Source organism: Garra rufa, chromosome 3 (genome assembly GCF_049309525.1).
Source record: "Garra rufa chromosome 3, GarRuf1.0, whole genome shotgun sequence".
Lineage (NCBI taxonomy): Eukaryota > Metazoa > Chordata > Actinopteri > Cypriniformes > Cyprinidae > Garra > Garra rufa.
In genome coordinates, this window is record NC_133363.1 from 50525275 (window position 1) to 50542806 (window position 17532).

Genomic DNA, 17532 nt, shown 5'->3' on the forward strand with positions numbered 1-17532 from the left:
ATTTACAAATGGCCGCACCCACTCTTATAGGAAGAAAAAGCTGGATATGTACGGGTGAGTAGGTCTCAGCAGGGAGACATGCATACAATAGATCTGAATGAATTTGACTGGAATAGAATGTGAGCACGAATCAGCGGTGAAGCTAATGAGAGCTTGAGCAAAAATAATGTGCTCTCGTTGCACAGCCTCAGGCCTCAGAGTCTGTGAGACAGCAGCACAGCACGCTTTATGTTCACAACGTACATGATATATGAAGACCATACATCGAAACCAACGGACGCGCTCACACACACGTGCGGACACAAGCTCACATGCGGGGTTCTGTTTCACACACGCTTATAAAAGTCAAGAGGGTTATGAAAGCCTTATGTCATCGCCAGAACACAACATCTGGGTCCCTCTAAAAGATTTAGAAGTTGCAAATGAATAATGACATTCTTCTGGTGGTTTTTAGGGAGGATAATTACGTAACTCATTTTTTAACATCGTCACATATTGCGTTCGGCGTTCACAGGGCACACCGAGGCCCTTGCAGGAGCGGTAGCAGCAGGCAGCGACGCATGCGTTTTGACATTATGCATTCATCACGAACAGGGCCAAACATCTGATGTTCCTTATGTGGACAAATGTACAATGCATTTACACTTTTTCCATCTAAAAGAATCCATCTATGCCCTTCCATAACCCCCTTTTACCCGCAAACACAGTCAGTCTGTAAAAATAATAGCCCTCTAAAAATACGTGTTTCCAGCGCGGGGAACCGAAGCATTCTGAGGTAATCAAATAAAACTGGCCTCAAAGCTTTTAATAAAACATGGCTGTGTAGGGACACTCTTTTTTAAGATTAATGGCAGAAAGGGGATTCTCTTTTTTCCCCACTCGTTCCTTTTATTTCTCAATAATTCATTTGCGAAAGGACGAAACTAACAGTTTGTGTTTATGTGCGGTATTGGCTGAAAGAACCGTCGCTGAGAGGATGAGAAATCAGTCGGGCCACTGCACATTTTCCAGCGGCCCTTAATTAGCGTCTGTGCTTAAAAGGCCTGACGGTTCCAATATCATAGCTACTTTTAATATCTCTGGCCCAGTCGCTCATGTAATTATCGAACAGGGGTTGGATAAGGATACAGTGCTTTGGCCATTTTTATAACATAGTTATTCTGTTACGTTTTATGTTTCTTTGAGAGGTTTCCACTCCGGAGAATTTAAATGAATAAAGCGCTCCGTAAAATGGAAGCTGATTAATACGTTCATTGAAACATTAAAAGCCTTATAGCCTTGTAAACCCGCCTTGCAAACAGCTTTATTGGCTTAAGATATTACATTTTTACTTGTTTTGCTTACTTATTTATTTAATTTTTGGGTGCACTAAGTATATTGAACGCAGCCCTATAACCCAAAGCCATTACAAGCACTTCTACAAAACACTGTTTTACAGTACAGTATTTTCCGCAGTCATGCACAGCTGAGCCTTCCCTTCCACCACAGCGGTAGCAATAAAAACTTAACAAATACTAAGTCATAGGGCGCAAAATAAACATGTAAATTCTTAATTTATAGCAATGATTTGTACACCGTTTAACTGGCATGAAGTGGTACGGCCGTGGCCTTCATTGATCGGGTCAGGCATTAAAAGATTAAAAGGTTTATCATCTGTCTGTGTTGTTGATGGCAGTCTCGAGTCATTAGCGCCATTAGCATTAAGCCTACCCCATCAATAACAGCCCGGGTGAGTGATCCGGCTCCCCGAGAGAGTGATCCCGGGGCGGGGGACAGCGCAGCTAGCTTAGCCCTTGCTCTTCTGGAGTCCCTGATCTGCTTGGGTAAGTCTGTCCGGGATGATGAGTCAGCTACAGTGGGAGAAATTAAGCGAGAGATGAGGTGAGGCAGGAGAGAGAGCGAGAGAGAGAGAGAACGGGGACCTTCCAGTGTCAGAGCCGAGGTTAGGTGATATCTTTTAGAAAAATGAGTAAAGACACATACTGTAAACTTAAAAAAAAAATCACTATTAGACATTGAAGTGTTTATCAGTAGCACCTGCACCCACAGCATTTTTCAATCAAAAATGCCTTCCATGATGTAGATGAGTATGTTTCTTCATCGGAACAGATTTGGAGAAATTTTACATCACTTGTTCACCAATGAATCCTCTGCAGTGAATGGGTGCCATCAGAACCAGAGTCCAAACCACTGATAAAAACATCACAATATTCTAAGTAATCCACACGACTCCAGTCCATCAAATAATGTCTTCTGAAGCAATAAGTTACAGGTTTTTAACAATTTATTGTTATGTTTTTGGGTCATTCTGATTTCGATGGCACCCATTCACTCCAGAGGATCCACATGCATTTCCAATTTCTTCAAATATGTTTCAAAGAACAATCAAACATGTACATCTTTTATGGCCCGAGGGTGAGTAGATTTTCAAAAAAATGTTCATTTTCAGCTGAACTATTCCTGCAATTAAAATATTCATTCTTTTCACTGAACTGGCCAAACAAGTTTGCAAAATGGTCTGAATTGATTTGCATTAATTTGGACTGCTCTCTCAGAGTTATCTTATGCGGTTTCTCAGTCAGTTATTTGAAAACAAAGCACTGGATGAACTGGATATTCACCTACATTTGAAACAAAAGCTACTTTTTAAGAGGTAACTGAGAAAATGTACCTGTCATGTGAATAAGCAGCCATTTGCTTCAAAACAGTTTTTTTGTCCACCTGTGCTGTTTTACAGTTGTTGTCCTATCCACCTTTTTCTTCAACGTGGAAGTAAGCCTATGGGTGAGATTTCCGGTTCATTAGCCACTATAAGGAAATAACCAGAAGAATAACAACGTACTGTAAATGGTAAAACTGTTTGCACTACAGACCAGAGTGTTCATAATTACGACCATCCATTAAAATAACATGGTAAGACACACCAATCTGCAATATCAAGCAACAAAACAAGCTGTTTGTACAGCTAAAAATAGCTGGACACGGATAAGACCAGACACCTGACTCATAAAAATTACAAACAGGTGGACACGAACATACTCTAGATCAGGGGTGCCCAACCCTGTTCCTGGAGGTTCCTGCAGAGTTTAGTTCCAACCCTGATCAAACACACCTGTCTGTAGTTATTAAGTGTTCCTTCAGATCCTAATTAGTTGGTTTAGTTGTGTTTGATCAGGGTTGGAGCTGAACTCTGCAGGAAAATAGATCTCCAGGAACAGGGTTGAGCACCCCTGCTCTAGATGGATGTCTGGATGGATGACTATTTTGTTGCTTTTTGCTATTTTCATGTAAGTTTTAAAAGGTTTAAAATGCATCTAGAGACTCATTCTGCTAAATTGTACTGTTGATCTCATTGATCGAACAGTCTCAAGTCTTAAAAAAGTGCATAATAGTTATATATTTGAAAACGAAAACTCTCCAAGTTGTATTTTTTTAAACATTAGCATATATTGAGTGAAACTTTTTGGTGTTTTGCAAAAATCCCCTCCGTGCATGTACCCTCAGATAAAATCCCGCAGGCGCCCCTGGTGTTTACATGTTGACAGCGGCAGAGTCACTTTGCGTTGTAGTGTAAGAGCGTGTGGTGATGTCTGTACCAGTATCTCAGCATCAGCATGTATTCACTCGGCTGTCACCATGGTGGTTTTCCTTACAGTAACAGTAGGGAATGAGTTGTGTCAGTGTGTCGATATGAGTGTAGTTGACACCCACCACACTGGCTCCAGAGCTTCCCACTGACGATCGCATCGCAGTGCACGTCTATCACCGTGAGTGTTGCTGTCAGTCAGTGTCTCTGCTGTGAATGGCTTGCAGACGAAGAATCACATGTACAGTACTAGTGTATTCACTGGTGTCCTAACTGACCACATGCGCTCCACATTTGGGTCTTTTAAATGCAACTTCATCATTCTGCCCACACTGAATTGCAACAGGATTTTGGACCAGTGAAATTTCATTGGGTAGGGCTACAAATTGAAGCACTGCAGAAATAAACATTAATGACTGTATGATTTTAAGATCCATCTTTTCACACCACACTGAGAAACTCATATGCAACTATTACAGAAGGTTCAATTGCTCACTGATGCTCCAGAAGGAAAAAACAATGGATTAATTTTTTTGAATTTGAAGATCAGGGTAAATTTAACTTATTTTGTATTCTGGGGAACATGTAAGTATCTTCTGTAGCTTCTGAAGGGCAGTACTAAATAAAAAAAAATGATATTTAGACAAAATAAGAAAAATGTACACATCCTCATTCTGTTCAAATGTTGACACCCCTGGCTCTTAATGCATCATTTTCCTTCATCAGTGAGCATTTGAACCTTCTGTAATCAGTCCCTCCAGAAAAACGCGATTATGCGATCGCATGATTCCATGCATAATCAGCCAAAGTCCGCATATTTATGCGGGGGACGCATTTTTTCAAATACGCCGCACTTTCGCCGCATAAATTGCAGATTTCCGCGCGCAAAATATGCGGGCTTGCATGATTTCATAATCCCATTTCCGTTTGGGTCTTTGTCTTCGTTCTTTCGAGTATACTATTGTGGTCGCGCGTTGCCGCGACGTTCTGTCTTGCCTCACTTCATTTTCGCCTGCCTGACCAGTCCACATCAAGTGAACTGGACATCGAGAGATTGTGAGACCCGAATATTAATCCGTGTGGCCGTTTGGCCATCCCCGCACTGTTTCAACTGGAGGACTGTGTTTGTGGGGTTCGTATGGTACCATTAGATTGTTGTGTGGATGAAATTATAAATTGATGTGAGTGGTTTGAATGTGGTCTGTTTGTTTATTGTTGGAAGCGTGTGCGAGTGTGTATATGTACGAGTGTGTGTGAGCGTGAGAAATCGGTACTAAGGGTTGTGAGTTTGCGTGATCTTATGGAGTAAATTTTGTTGTGTGTATATTGTTGATGGACCAGGTGTAATGTGATTGCATCTGTTATTTTGTTGCTTTTCTATTTTTGTTGATCAATTTTTCTTTTTTTGTGTGTTTATTGATTTGATTTGATTTATGGTCATTTGATTTTTTTTTTTTTTTTTCGTGTTTAGTTGATTTTGACTTATGACTATTTGATTGTATTATTTTGTGTGTGTGTGTGTGTGTGTTTATTGATTTATTGATTCAATTTGATGTTGATTTTGTTAATTTTGTTGGACGGGCTAAGGAGTGCTGACCACTCTAGGTCCATGTTAATGGGTACCCTTGTTCACTGAGTGATTTTGTTCTTCTGATTTTTACACGTGTCATCTGAATACACGTGTTTTTGTGGTGAAATGAGTACATTAGTGTACGTTTGAAGTGCGTAGTGAAGTGGAATTGGGGTAGGTTGGTTATTTCTCCTTGCCATCTGATGTGTTACTTTTGATTTGTCTAATTTGTTAATTTTTTTGTTTTGATTTGGAAGCCATATATAACCCCTTGTGTCCTAAATTGTGTCTGTGTGTTTAGCTTTTATCCCAGTAATAATAAAATATTGTATCTTTTTTTCTATATTCACGTCTCTGCTCTATTCTTGTGGGAACAGACCTGGGTGTCTTTGACCATTATTTCCCTGGGAGAGATTCTCAGGGTGGAGTAGTCGATGTTATAATTATAATTGAGTCCAGAATAACGAAATTCACCCCTTACGGTGCTACATCTGGCAATAAGTGTGTTGGGGAAATCGCTTTTTTCTCTCTTTTTCACCAAACCGCAGTTTTTGCAAGTTCCCGCAGTTTTTGCAAGTTCCCGCTATTTCATCGCATAAAATTGCATAAATATCCCGCATATTCAATCGCATTTTTTAAGAAAACGTGCCGCATAATCAAGGATTTTTGCCCGCAACAATCACAAAAAAACGCCGCGTTTTTCTGGAGGGACTGTGTAATAGTTCCATATGTGTTCCTCAGTTGTCCTTACTGTGAAAAGATGGATCTCAAAGTCATACAGTCATTGTTGAAAAGGGTTCAAATACACAAAAATACATTTTGTATGATCCCTCTTATTTTGGTAAAATAATTAACAAACTTTCGACTTCAACTGTATATAGTCAAATTACAGCCATTTTTTTGGTCTGTCTTTATGTAGCCTTGACAACATATACAAAAATTGCATAAACAAATGTCAACTTTTCTTATCTTTCAGTTTGTGCAGCTACACCATCTTTTTATTAAGCAAACTATAAACTAGGCATACAAAATGTTTTGACAATGATTATTAGCCAATCATTCTTTTTAATGTTATGGCCAATAACTGATAAAATACAAAATAAAACTAAATAATGACTAATAATTCAAAGTGTAATTGAAAGATATTCATTCAGAGAGATGTAAAAATATTTAACAGTATTATAAAATTACTAGTGTAAAAATAAACTAGAAGTGAATGATAGCTGACAAGGGTTATGAAAATATGCAGAAATCAGTATGCACAATTAAAAAAAAAACTAAAAATTACAAATTTCTAATTTGTTGTGACCCTCTTTTAACAGAGATGTGACTATTTCACTTATAATTGTGGTTTGAAAGGTTTATTAAATGGATAGTTCACCCAAAAATGAAAATTCAGTCATTAATTACTCACCCTCGTCGTTCCAAACCAGTAAGACCTTTGTTCATCTTCGAAACACAAATGAAGACATTTTTGATGAAATCCGCGAGCTTTCTGACCTGCATAAACAGCAACGCAACTGACACGTTCAAGGCCCAGAAAGGTAGTAAGGACAACATTAAAATAGTCCATGTGACATCAGTGGTTCAACCATAATGTTATGAACTATCCCTTTAAATAACTCAAACATTTAATAAACAAAAATGCAAGTTGCAAGGATTCAAAGAATTTGAATAAATCAGTCAAATTCTGTTGAAATCGGCAATGCTTTCCATAGAAATACTGTATGTATGCACAGGTTCAGTGCAGGCCAACAAATCAATTTAATTACATCCTATTCTAACTCTTTCGTAAGCTTGATCTGTAACAGTAAAATATAACATGTCAGCACTAAACATAAGACCAGTAGGTGAAAGACAGTGGATTTGCAGTGGATAAGTAAGTCAGTTTATTGTCAATACTTGTAGGTCAGCCATTTTGGCTCTTCAGACGACTGTCAGTGCCAGAGGGTGCAGTATTTTGGTTCTACAGCTCGTCGTGAATTGCAGGGCCGTCAGTGTGGTCCAGTGCACCTACCATGAGCAATGCCCCAGTGCTGTTGTCTCTGACTAGTATAATAAAGGAATGATCTGCATAGAAGATTTTTGGCTTCTCCACATCCTCATCCTCATGCAGACCATCCTTGCTGCCGGATTCAGGAGACAGCTCAAGGGACGTCCAATGCAGAACGGCTCCCAAGTGAAGCTTTCCTCGCCCGAGGCTTGACACGGTGGAGAAATCAGCCGATGTCTCGTTCCAGGCATCTACCAGGCCCAATGCGGCTAACTGCTTCTAAGTGAGAGTAAAGAGGGAAAAAGAGTGCAAGAAACCAGAGAATTTAATACAAAATGATCTCTGATTTAGAAGGCAGGTGAACGCTAGACCCCAAAATCCTTCTCTGCTCCAAATGACTAAGATGGTGCGAATCAATTATGCAGACTACATAAAAGAAAAGCTCAAATATGAGCCAATAGAGACCTTGAAAAATTAAACATTCATGCCCTTTTATGACTCCCAATGGTGGAAATAAACACACACACACACACACACATATATATAGACACACACAGAACGGTCCTCTTCAGACAGGTAGAAAGAACAAATGAAAGCAAAACACAAAGAATGTCACTGTAAATCAATATTGTTTAAAAAATTCGGTTGTTTCCCCTCTTCATTGTCTCCCCTTTATTTTAAAGGCATGACAGATGCCCTTGTTGGCGGTGCGGGCGGTACAAAGCATGCGACAGGAGCTGAAGACGGTGGCCGAGGGAGAGCTGCTTATGAATAATTTAAAAAAGATCTCTCTGACCTCGGCCCGCTTTTGTTTTCCTTTCAGATATGAATTTGGCAGAAAGATGCTCGCTGACAGGTAGTTTATATTCCCCCTGGATGAGATCCTGGATAAACGACAGTTACCCGCATAGAGAGAGAGAAAGAGACTGTGAGAGATATGGGCGAAATGAGGAAGAGGAGATAATAAGTGAACTGCTGTGGGAAGATTGAGAGACACCCAACGTGTTTGTGAAAGCTGAGACCGAATGGCAAGTGCTTTAACTGAATGATTAAGCACTCTCGCCTAAATGACTATTGTAATTAAAACAGAGCGAATGCACACTCTATCTTGTTGCAAAAATGATGTGAGCTCACTGGGAATGGCTGTTTTTGGCGTGCTAGCCTGATTAGTGCAAAATTACGAATTAAAGAACTGGCTGCAAATCAATAAATAAGTTGGAAATCTAATTGAATTGTTCTCACCTGACAGGAAGTTGAATTGGAATTTGCCTTAGAATGACAGAATGGCAATTAAACAAATGTATGCTGTCTGGGAAATGCATTCTGTAGGAATATTTATTTTTTAACTTAAAACAGGGCTTTGTCAAACTTGCTTTTCTAATAGTGTAACAATTACAGTTGAATTTATTGGAATTAATTTTATTTATTTATTTTTACTTATTTTTGGTTCTTTAAATTGAAACTCGAATATATGGGCCATTCTACAGAACTGGTGCAAACTGCTGTCCCACAAGCAAATAAACACATTCAAAAAGTATTAAAATCTTAGATGTTTACTAAGATCCTTCTATTATCTATTGAAACCCACAATAATATTTAAAATATTAGTAAGCTTAACCCTAACCCCTAAATTTCAGCTTGATTGATACTGATATTGAAATATTTTTTTTGTATTTTTTCCATTGTTGTTTTTAAAAGTATAATTAAATGTAGAAAAATGACTTCCGAATTTTTCATGTCACTATACGAAAACAGTGTATGTTTTAGTCTATTGGCTAAGACTGACTGAAACTACATCCCTAAATTTATGATTAGGAAATTTGGAACTGTGCTAGCTAACCATCTTTGATCTAGGTACAAAACTATCTAAAATTGTCACTGCCGAAACATTTGATTGCGTTTTGGGTGATATCCTATAGAACTGTCACTACTAAAACAGTCACAACTAAAACACATCATCATTGTTTCGGCATAACATAATCCTTTATTTGGGGGACATAAAGATTTTTTATTTTTTTTTAGTATGTTTTAGTATGCGAGTTAAAATTCTGTGATGTGATGTGGTCACTAATAAAACATTACTGTCACTACCGAAAATGTTTTGTCAAAAATAAAGTACACTGAATTATCAACTAAGATGTTATGATAGTGTTTGGTTCAATGTATATTCAAACTAATGAATCCTTAACTTTGAAATCGGTATGATCAACGTTTTACCTTTTACAAAGAAAAATTGGAATCAAAATACAACAAATCTCCGAAATTACACTTGAAATATTATTAAAGATGTAATTATTAGTGATTTACCTCTGTAAATCACTCATATTACTATGAATTGGAGAACGAGCAACCCACACTCGCAGGAATAAGGGGGCGTTCAGACAGAACATGTTTTTGCATTCCACTGGTTCTGCTGGTTTTCCATTGTTTTTCTGTTTAAACGGACATCTTTGACTTTTGTACAGAGTCTGACACATGACATGATAATCTAATGAAATCTGAGAGCTTTCTGACTCTGCATAGACAGAAACAAGCCTACCATTTTCAAGTCCTAAAGGTAGTAAGGACATTCTAACAGTAATAGTAATAGTCCATGTGACAACAGTAGTTCAATTTTAATTTTACGAAGCTATGAGAATACTTTTTGTGTGCAAAGAAAAATAACGACTTTATTCAACAAATTTTTTCTATTCCGTCCCTTCGACGCGCATTCCCTAAAGTACCACAAATTATGCTTGTCTGCTGCTTGCAAACAAGGCACAGCACATTCAAACTACGCCAGAATGCCAGCTCCTGCGTCAGCACTGTTGTGAATACGTGTGGAAGACTGACAGGGAAGAAAAGAAATAGTTGCATAAAGTCATTATTTTTGTTTTCTTTCCACACAAAAAGTATTCTTATAGCTTCATAAAATGAAGGTTAAACAACTGATGTCACGTGGACTATTTAATCGATGTCCTTACTACCTTTTTGGGCCTTGAACATGTCAGTCGCATTGCTGTCTATGCAGGGTCAGAAAGCTTTTGGATTTCTTTAAAAATATCTTGTGTTCCAAAGATAAACGAAGGTGTATGGATTTGGAACGACTTGAGAGTGAATAATTAATGACAGAAACTTCATTTTTGATCAATTAAGTTTGACATTTAAAAACATCTTGAGACCTTTTTTCCCCGTCTACCAGACCAACATGAAATATATGCTTTTTTACGCTATTTGAGCACGAGAAACTACATTTATGGGACAGTTCATGTCAAGGTTTTGTTTCTAATTTGAAAAAAAATGTTATTTAAATCCAAGTTTGGCAAGCAGTTTTTGAGACTTCACTATTTTCCCATTCAAGTCAACAGGAGTTAGTCTTGCACGCCTGAAATAGCTGCCCGGAGGCATTGCAAATATGGCCACCGAGTGAACTGGCTTTTCTTCGAAAGGGACTTTGAAGCAATTCTGCATCCTGTTTGCTACCTCGATTCAAATTCAGCAATTAAAAGCCATTCTCAATTCAATTCCGAACGGGTGCACAACCCAGGCGCTGGCACAGTGATTTGAATCAAAGGTTGTTAAAGGGGAAAAAAGGTGGAAAACAAGAGAAAGATGGACAGAGAGGTTGATAATGAGGCAGAGGGGTGGGGAAGGCTGTCACCTGCGCTAACACTGTTCGACCCTCTGCGGTTCTCTCTCTCTCTCAACAGTCTAGGCACACACCTGCACTAATGCACTTCTATTGTCCTCATCCATTATTCTCCTTCTCCTACCTCTTTCCTCCATCGCTTCATCACTGCCTCATCCTGTCGGCTGCTCAGCCACCTCTGTGGCATCCTCATCCCTCATCTGACCATCCGCCGCTTGTTTAATTCCTCTCTCACCTGCTCTCATGCGCTCCCTGTCTTTTTCCTGCTCTGATCCGAATGTCCAGGCTTGTATCTAAGCATGTATTTATGTTTCAGAGAGTGACGGTCTTTCCTCTCTGTCTCCTGAGGCTTTCTCACCCTCTCTCACGGCTGTGTGTCCTTGCCGTACGGGCTGACACCGCATTGGACGAATTTATTTCCCCTTAATTAATTCTCAGCGTTGTCTCCGAGGGTTTTTCCTTGCACCTCTCCAGCTTTCCCACTGTATAACTTTGATGTTTTCCGGCACTGCCGACGCAGATCCGCTCCTGGGCCGAGTAGCCTTGACCCGAAGCAGCTTGTTGCCACAGCGGTGACATGGCGCCGTGTGTTACTACGACAACGCTGTCTCCAGCAATTAGAGCCACATGCAACATTAGCAGACATCTCCCAGCCTGCATTGTGACAGGCTCTATAAATAGCACGCCTCTTTCTTTGTCTCGCTCCATCTTGCTCTTTCTCCTTGGGATGGCGGCACCTCTCGGGATGTGCGGATTTGCTGAGGTCACTTCATTTTTAAAAACAATCAGCGTTTAAATATTCAACGTGGGCTGTCGTCGTGCAAGCGCTCACCCTAGAAGCCCCCGGGGTCCGACGGTCGAAAAATGCTCATTTAGCATTTTCATTTAATCCAGATCTCCAAGATGCCACACAGCTATTAGCTCAGAGTCATTTAAAGCTAGCGAAGCTTGGCTTCGCTTCTACAAAATCCAATGCAACTCACAGGACACCCCGAAGGAGGAACAGGTAAGCCCTCCCGAGGTGCATCGAGCCCCAAATGAATTAATGACACGTTTGCGGAGAGGAGACGTGCCCAGCAGGCAGCGGGATTGAGTGATGGGTCTGCAGATGAGTACAGTAGTTTCTGCACTGGAAACAGATGAAAGGAGGCTAATAAATATCATGTAGTAATATGGCACACAGACTCCCAACTAATGCAGTAAATGTGATGGGCAGATGGAGGAAAACGAGAGAGGGAGAGAGATGGAGCGAGGAGGAGGGCTGTGTAAACATGGTTCAGCTCTAATGCTGTTCATTGGGTGGAAATGGAGCGTCTCTATTTTCTTCTCTTCTCACTCGCTCTTCCTGTCTGTTTCTGTCTCAAGCCAAAGTTTTCCAAATGCAGCCTATCTTTGCATTCCATTTTTTAGCAAACTCTGCATTATATTGTAGAATAATTCAAGCGCCTACCTCAATAAACGCAACTACAAAAACATACAGCTCATGAATAACGCACAAGTAGTAACAGCCCTGGAGTCGACTGCATGTTGTATTTTCTATACACCAAGATGGTGCATGGGAATGTAAGGGGTGGAGATGGCCTACCAGCAGAACGATGAGTTGTTTTATTCAGCCTTGCAGCATCACAGCAGTCAGCTTGCCTTTCAGAAAACATCTTGGGCATTATTTAGTTCTTTATCACTGTCTTGTTTCTTCTTCATGCACAATATTATTATTTTTTGTTTATCCTTTGCAACATACTTTGCCGCAAAGAACGCCACGCCGTTTATCAATCTCCTGGAATTCTTCTCACAATTACAAGAACTTGCTAAGAGACAAAACAGAGCTGTGTTAAAAGATTAGTTCACTTCCAGAATAAAAATTTCCTGATAATTTACTCACACCCATGTCATCCAAGATGCTCATGTCTTTCTTTTTTCAGTCGAAACGAAATTGAGGTAAACATTCCAGGATTTTTCTGCATATAGTGGACTTCAATAGGAGCCAATGAGTTGAAGGTCCAAGTTGCAGTTTCAATGTAGCTTTAAAGGGCTCTACACCATCCCAGCTAAGGAATAAGGGTTGTATTTAGCGAAAAGATTGGCCATTTTTCACAAATGCACATTGTACACTACTTCTGCGATGAACATCCGTGACTTCACACATTACGTAATCACGTTGGAAAGGTCATGCATGGTTAGTTCTTCGTCTGTGTAGGGTGGGTGAAGAACTCCATTTTCTCCTCCAGCTTCAAAATTGTCCAACATTGTTGTTTACCTTTTTTATGTTAAGGACTTTTAACTTTCTTAGCACTTTTGCCTTTTAAACACTGGGTCGGTTTGTCCAACTGGGTTGGTAGCTTTCCAACATGACTATGTAATGCGTGAAGTTGAGCATTTGTGGTTACCAATCGTTTTGCTAAATAAGACTCTCATTCCTATGCTGGGATTATGTAGAGCCCTTTGAAGCTGCATTGAGACTGCAATTTGGACCTTTAACCTGTTGGGTCCCATTGAACTCCACTATATGGAGCAAAATGTTGGAATGTTTTCCTCAAAAAGCTTAATTTCTTTGCAACTCTAGAAAGAAAGATATGAACATCTTGGATGACATAGGGGTGAGTAAATTATCAGGAAATTTTAGTAATTTTAATCAGTTTATTTTAGTGAATCCTTTAACACATGACATTTATATATTAAACAAAAATATAGTGTGACAGCAACATTGACATTTCATTACAAATGCTTAAGAATAAAGGCATAAACAGGATTGGGAAAGCAAGCACTGATTCTATAAATAAATAAAGGCTTTTAAGAGACTGATTTTCAAAATGTTTGATTTTGTTAAGAGTACTTTTTTATAAATATATTATACTTAATTCTCCATAAATATTTTTTACTACATAGTGGAACCATTAAGGCTCAACTAAAATCAATAGCTTAATAATTGCAAACCAATTTCCAAATGTATAAGCAGGTTGCTTAGTAAATTAAAAACACTTCTGAATCTTCTGAAGCAGTTACAAAACCCTCCCCCAGGGGGAGCCTCCAACTTAAGTTAAAAGATGCATAATGCCAGGGTGACACAGAGCGGCTATCAGCAGTCTGCTAACTGAAATAAGAGAAATCACACAGAATTTCTAAGGCAAAAATCACTTTCCAGCACTAAAACATTAATTTCTTTGGTATTCGTAAACAGTTACTTCATCAGGATTACTTCATCCTAAACATTGAAAATGCTGTCATGAATTATTCACCCATGTTGTTCCAAACTCACAGATCTTTTCATTCATCTTCGAACCACAAATAAAGATTTATTAAACCTGAGAGATGTTTACTTTGACGTGCTCTATGTATGTGACTTGATCAATGTTTATATGTAAACAAACGCCTAAATTAAATCTGTTCATCATACGAAGCAATCACGTCTCTTCAGAATACTTTGATTAAGTCACTTGAGATATATTTATTTATTTTACTTATTTGCACATCAAAGTTTTGATGTAATAGACTTCCAGTGTAGACACAGAAATCTCTTAAGTTTCATTAAAAATATTTCATCATTGTTTCGTCAGTTCTAATGGCTTTCGAACGACATGAGAGTAACTGATGACAGAATTTTCTTTTTTCTTGTTTTTTTTTGGGGGGGGGGGGGGATTGGGTATGAATGAATGATTCAAAGATTTTAGGGGTCATTTGTGACCCTGGACCACAAAACCAGTCTTAAGTAGCAATAGCCAAAAATACATTGTATGGTTTAAAATGATAAATGTTTCTTTTATAGCAAAAATCATTAGGATATTAAGTAAAGATCATGTTCCATGAAGATATTTTGTAAATTTTGTACCGTAAATATATCAAAACTTAATTTTTGATTAGCAATATGCATTGCTAAAAACTTCATTTGGACAACTTTTAAGATGATTTTCGCAATATTTAGATTTTTTTGCACCCTCAGATTCCAAATTTTCAAATAGTTGTGTCTTGGCCAAATATTGTCCCAACAAACCATGCATCAATGTAAAGTTTATGTATTCAGCTTTCAGATCATGTATAAATCTCAGTTTCCAAAAACTGACCCTTATGACTGGTTTTGTGGACCAGGGTCACATTTTATAAAAAATGATTTGTAACATTTTACAATAAGTTTCATTAGTTAACATATACTAAGAATGAACAATACTTCTACTTTCTTAATGCATTATTAAAATCAGTTGCGCTGAGAACACGTACAAACAATGAACAACTGTATTTTTATTAACTAATATTAACAAAGATTAATAAATAGTGTAATAAATCAAATGTATTGTTCATTGTTTATTCATCTTAGTTAATACATTAACTAATGTTAACAAATGACACCTTATTGGTAAGTGTTACCAAATAATTAATTAAATATAATTAATTCCCATTTTTGTTTACTTAGTTGTATCTAATATAGTTAGGTCTAATTACTAGACTGCATTAATGACACTTCTGTGCCTCATTAAAAAGTCTTTCACAATAATTACATCTATTTCTGATTTGCTTTGTTGACAACTGAAATGATCTCATCATTTGGCACCAGACTGATGAGGGCAGGAAAAAAAAGAACAAAAAAAAAGAACAGTGTCTTATTTCCAAACTTTTTTTCTTCAGAAGCACTAAAAGAATCATTAGTATAATTAATGGAATATAGCTTCATGGCTGGCAAAAAATATTTATGACAAATAATAATATAAATTCACTTGCTTTTGGCAAATGTGATGAAGAGTTTTTAAAAAGCCGGTTTTAAATGTCTATAAATTATAAGTTATTATACATAATAAACAGGATATGTCAATATTTGTATGAGACTACCAATAAGCATTTTATCACGGCGTGGTACTGCGCTCTAAAAGACTTGTCCAAATACAACAGGCTTTTCCCAAGTCCTGGCACACACACACCATATCCACTTCATGACCTCATCAATGAGTGTGTGTATGTTAGCTTGACACCCTCTGTCTCTCTGGCACACAGAGAGAACTGTGCAATCCAATTACGGCCACACTGGCATCCACAGGCCTTGGCACGATAAGTGTGTGTGCGCGAGAGTGTTTTCTGTGTATCCCTGCGTCAGACTCTTAAGGTCAGTGTGTCTGGCTGTGTGTGTTTGCCAGGCATCAGGCAGACGGTGACCCCTCGACCCCTCATGCTCGTTATGGAGTCCAGACTCAATCTCTTGTTAGCCGCTATCGCCTGGCACTAACCGTTCCTGAGCTCCGGCCCCACAGCCGCACCACCAGAGCGGATATTTTTATCCGGCTCGCCCGCTCTCCTGCCCTTTCCCTGTCTCTTTCTCTCTTTCCAGCACTCAACCCCATTCCACCTCCCTCACAACCACTCACCTCTCCAGCTGCACGTCAGTCCAATTTGGGTCATCCTGCCCCGAGCCGGGCCCCCGTAGCCACGCAGCACGGCTACATTAGTGCATACGCAAGCGCACGGATTGGAAATCAGGATAATGGCAGCTCCTCCCGAGACCGAAGACATCCACGCGGGAGCATGACAGAAGGCCTAGAGCGACTCGAGAGTGACAGAGCGTCTGGCGGCCATGTTGGAGGCTGAGGCTCTGAGGCGAGATGATAGATAAAAGGTGGAAACGCTATTAACGCCTCGAGATGGAGGCTGTGTTTGCTCACTTCGACCCGATCGGAGAGGGAGAGGAAAGCTGCACTCAGCGCGCCTCTTCTGTCACTGCCCATATAAAAGTGGAGGAATCAAGTGTCTCTGACCTACGGTGATATTTCTTCAGATACTACACGAAGGAGTGTGTGTATGTGTGTGGCAGGAAAAAAAAAAGAAAAAGCCAGATGAGAGCATGAAAGAGCCGAGAAACAGACAGAGAGCAGAAGGATGTGGAGAGCGAGGGAGCAGCAGGAGAACTTGTCAGAGAAGTAATACAGCTCTATTCATGTCATGCAGCCGTGGCAGGACTTTTCGGCCTCTTTCCGCACGCTGGGGCATCACTTATGTGAACAGCGAGTCCAAAAAAGGAGTCATGTCTGGGCTGTCGGTGGGTTTCTTTTAAAGCAAGCTTCTAGGTCTCTCTTGGGCATCCTTACCGCTCATGTTAATGTCAAAATCTTGTTCTTATGAGCAGGGCTGCATAAGCGGACATGGCATGCGGGTGCTTATATTTCTCGCCCAACATTACAAGACTTTAACAAAACGCTGCCCCGCGCTACAGCGACCGTTCACTTCTCTGTGCGCCCTGGGAACGGTTGTGCCCCGCTTGACCTGTCTAGTTCAACAACTGTCATTTTTGTTGTACCTTTTTTCTACTCTATCTGTGTCTTTTAACCTCTACTTCTCTGAATTCTTACCCTTTTCTGTCACTGGACTCTTGACATATTTTTCTTGACATCTGCTGTCTACCATAAGGATAAAACCAACCTTGTAGTTTAGATGGTTTGTCATCTGCCTGCAGCATTACCCCGGGACAGTTACCCTACACCAAGGGTTTTCAAAATGGGCTGTGGGGAACAATGGGGGCCACAAGGGAGTGTGAGGAGGTCAAAGATCTTATCATAATAGAAATAGAATTTAAGCACGTATGCACTCAAGATATTAAGAAAATAATATAAATGACTTCATCCTTTACATTCACCAAATTGAATAGGACTATGTGTGTAATTTTGTTTTCTAAAGATTGATAAGACTGGTTGTTTATTTTTTTTAAATTTAAAGATAATTAAATAACATTTTTAATTAAAGAAAATTATTTAAATTACTATTATGTTTATATTGTGTTT

General features: G+C 39.2%; 1 protein-coding gene across 3 annotated transcripts in view; it reads right to left on the reverse strand.

The window, feature by feature from the left end:
* Positions 1 to 5896: 5896 nt before the first annotated feature.
* Positions 5897 to 17532, reverse strand: part of serpinh2 (serine (or cysteine) peptidase inhibitor, clade H, member 2) — a 31289-nt gene continuing 19653 nt past the window's right edge. Inside the window, exon 5 of one of the 3 annotated variants that reach the window (XM_073837260.1) lies at positions 5897 to 7425. In XM_073837260.1, coding sequence (XP_073693361.1) covers positions 7123 to 7425 — 303 coding nt within the window. In that variant the 3' untranslated portion in view covers positions 5897 to 7122. Of the gene's footprint in view, positions 7429 to 17532 lie in introns of all 3 variants that reach the window. The other 2 variants (XM_073837259.1, XM_073837258.1) reach the window with 2 other exon arrangements.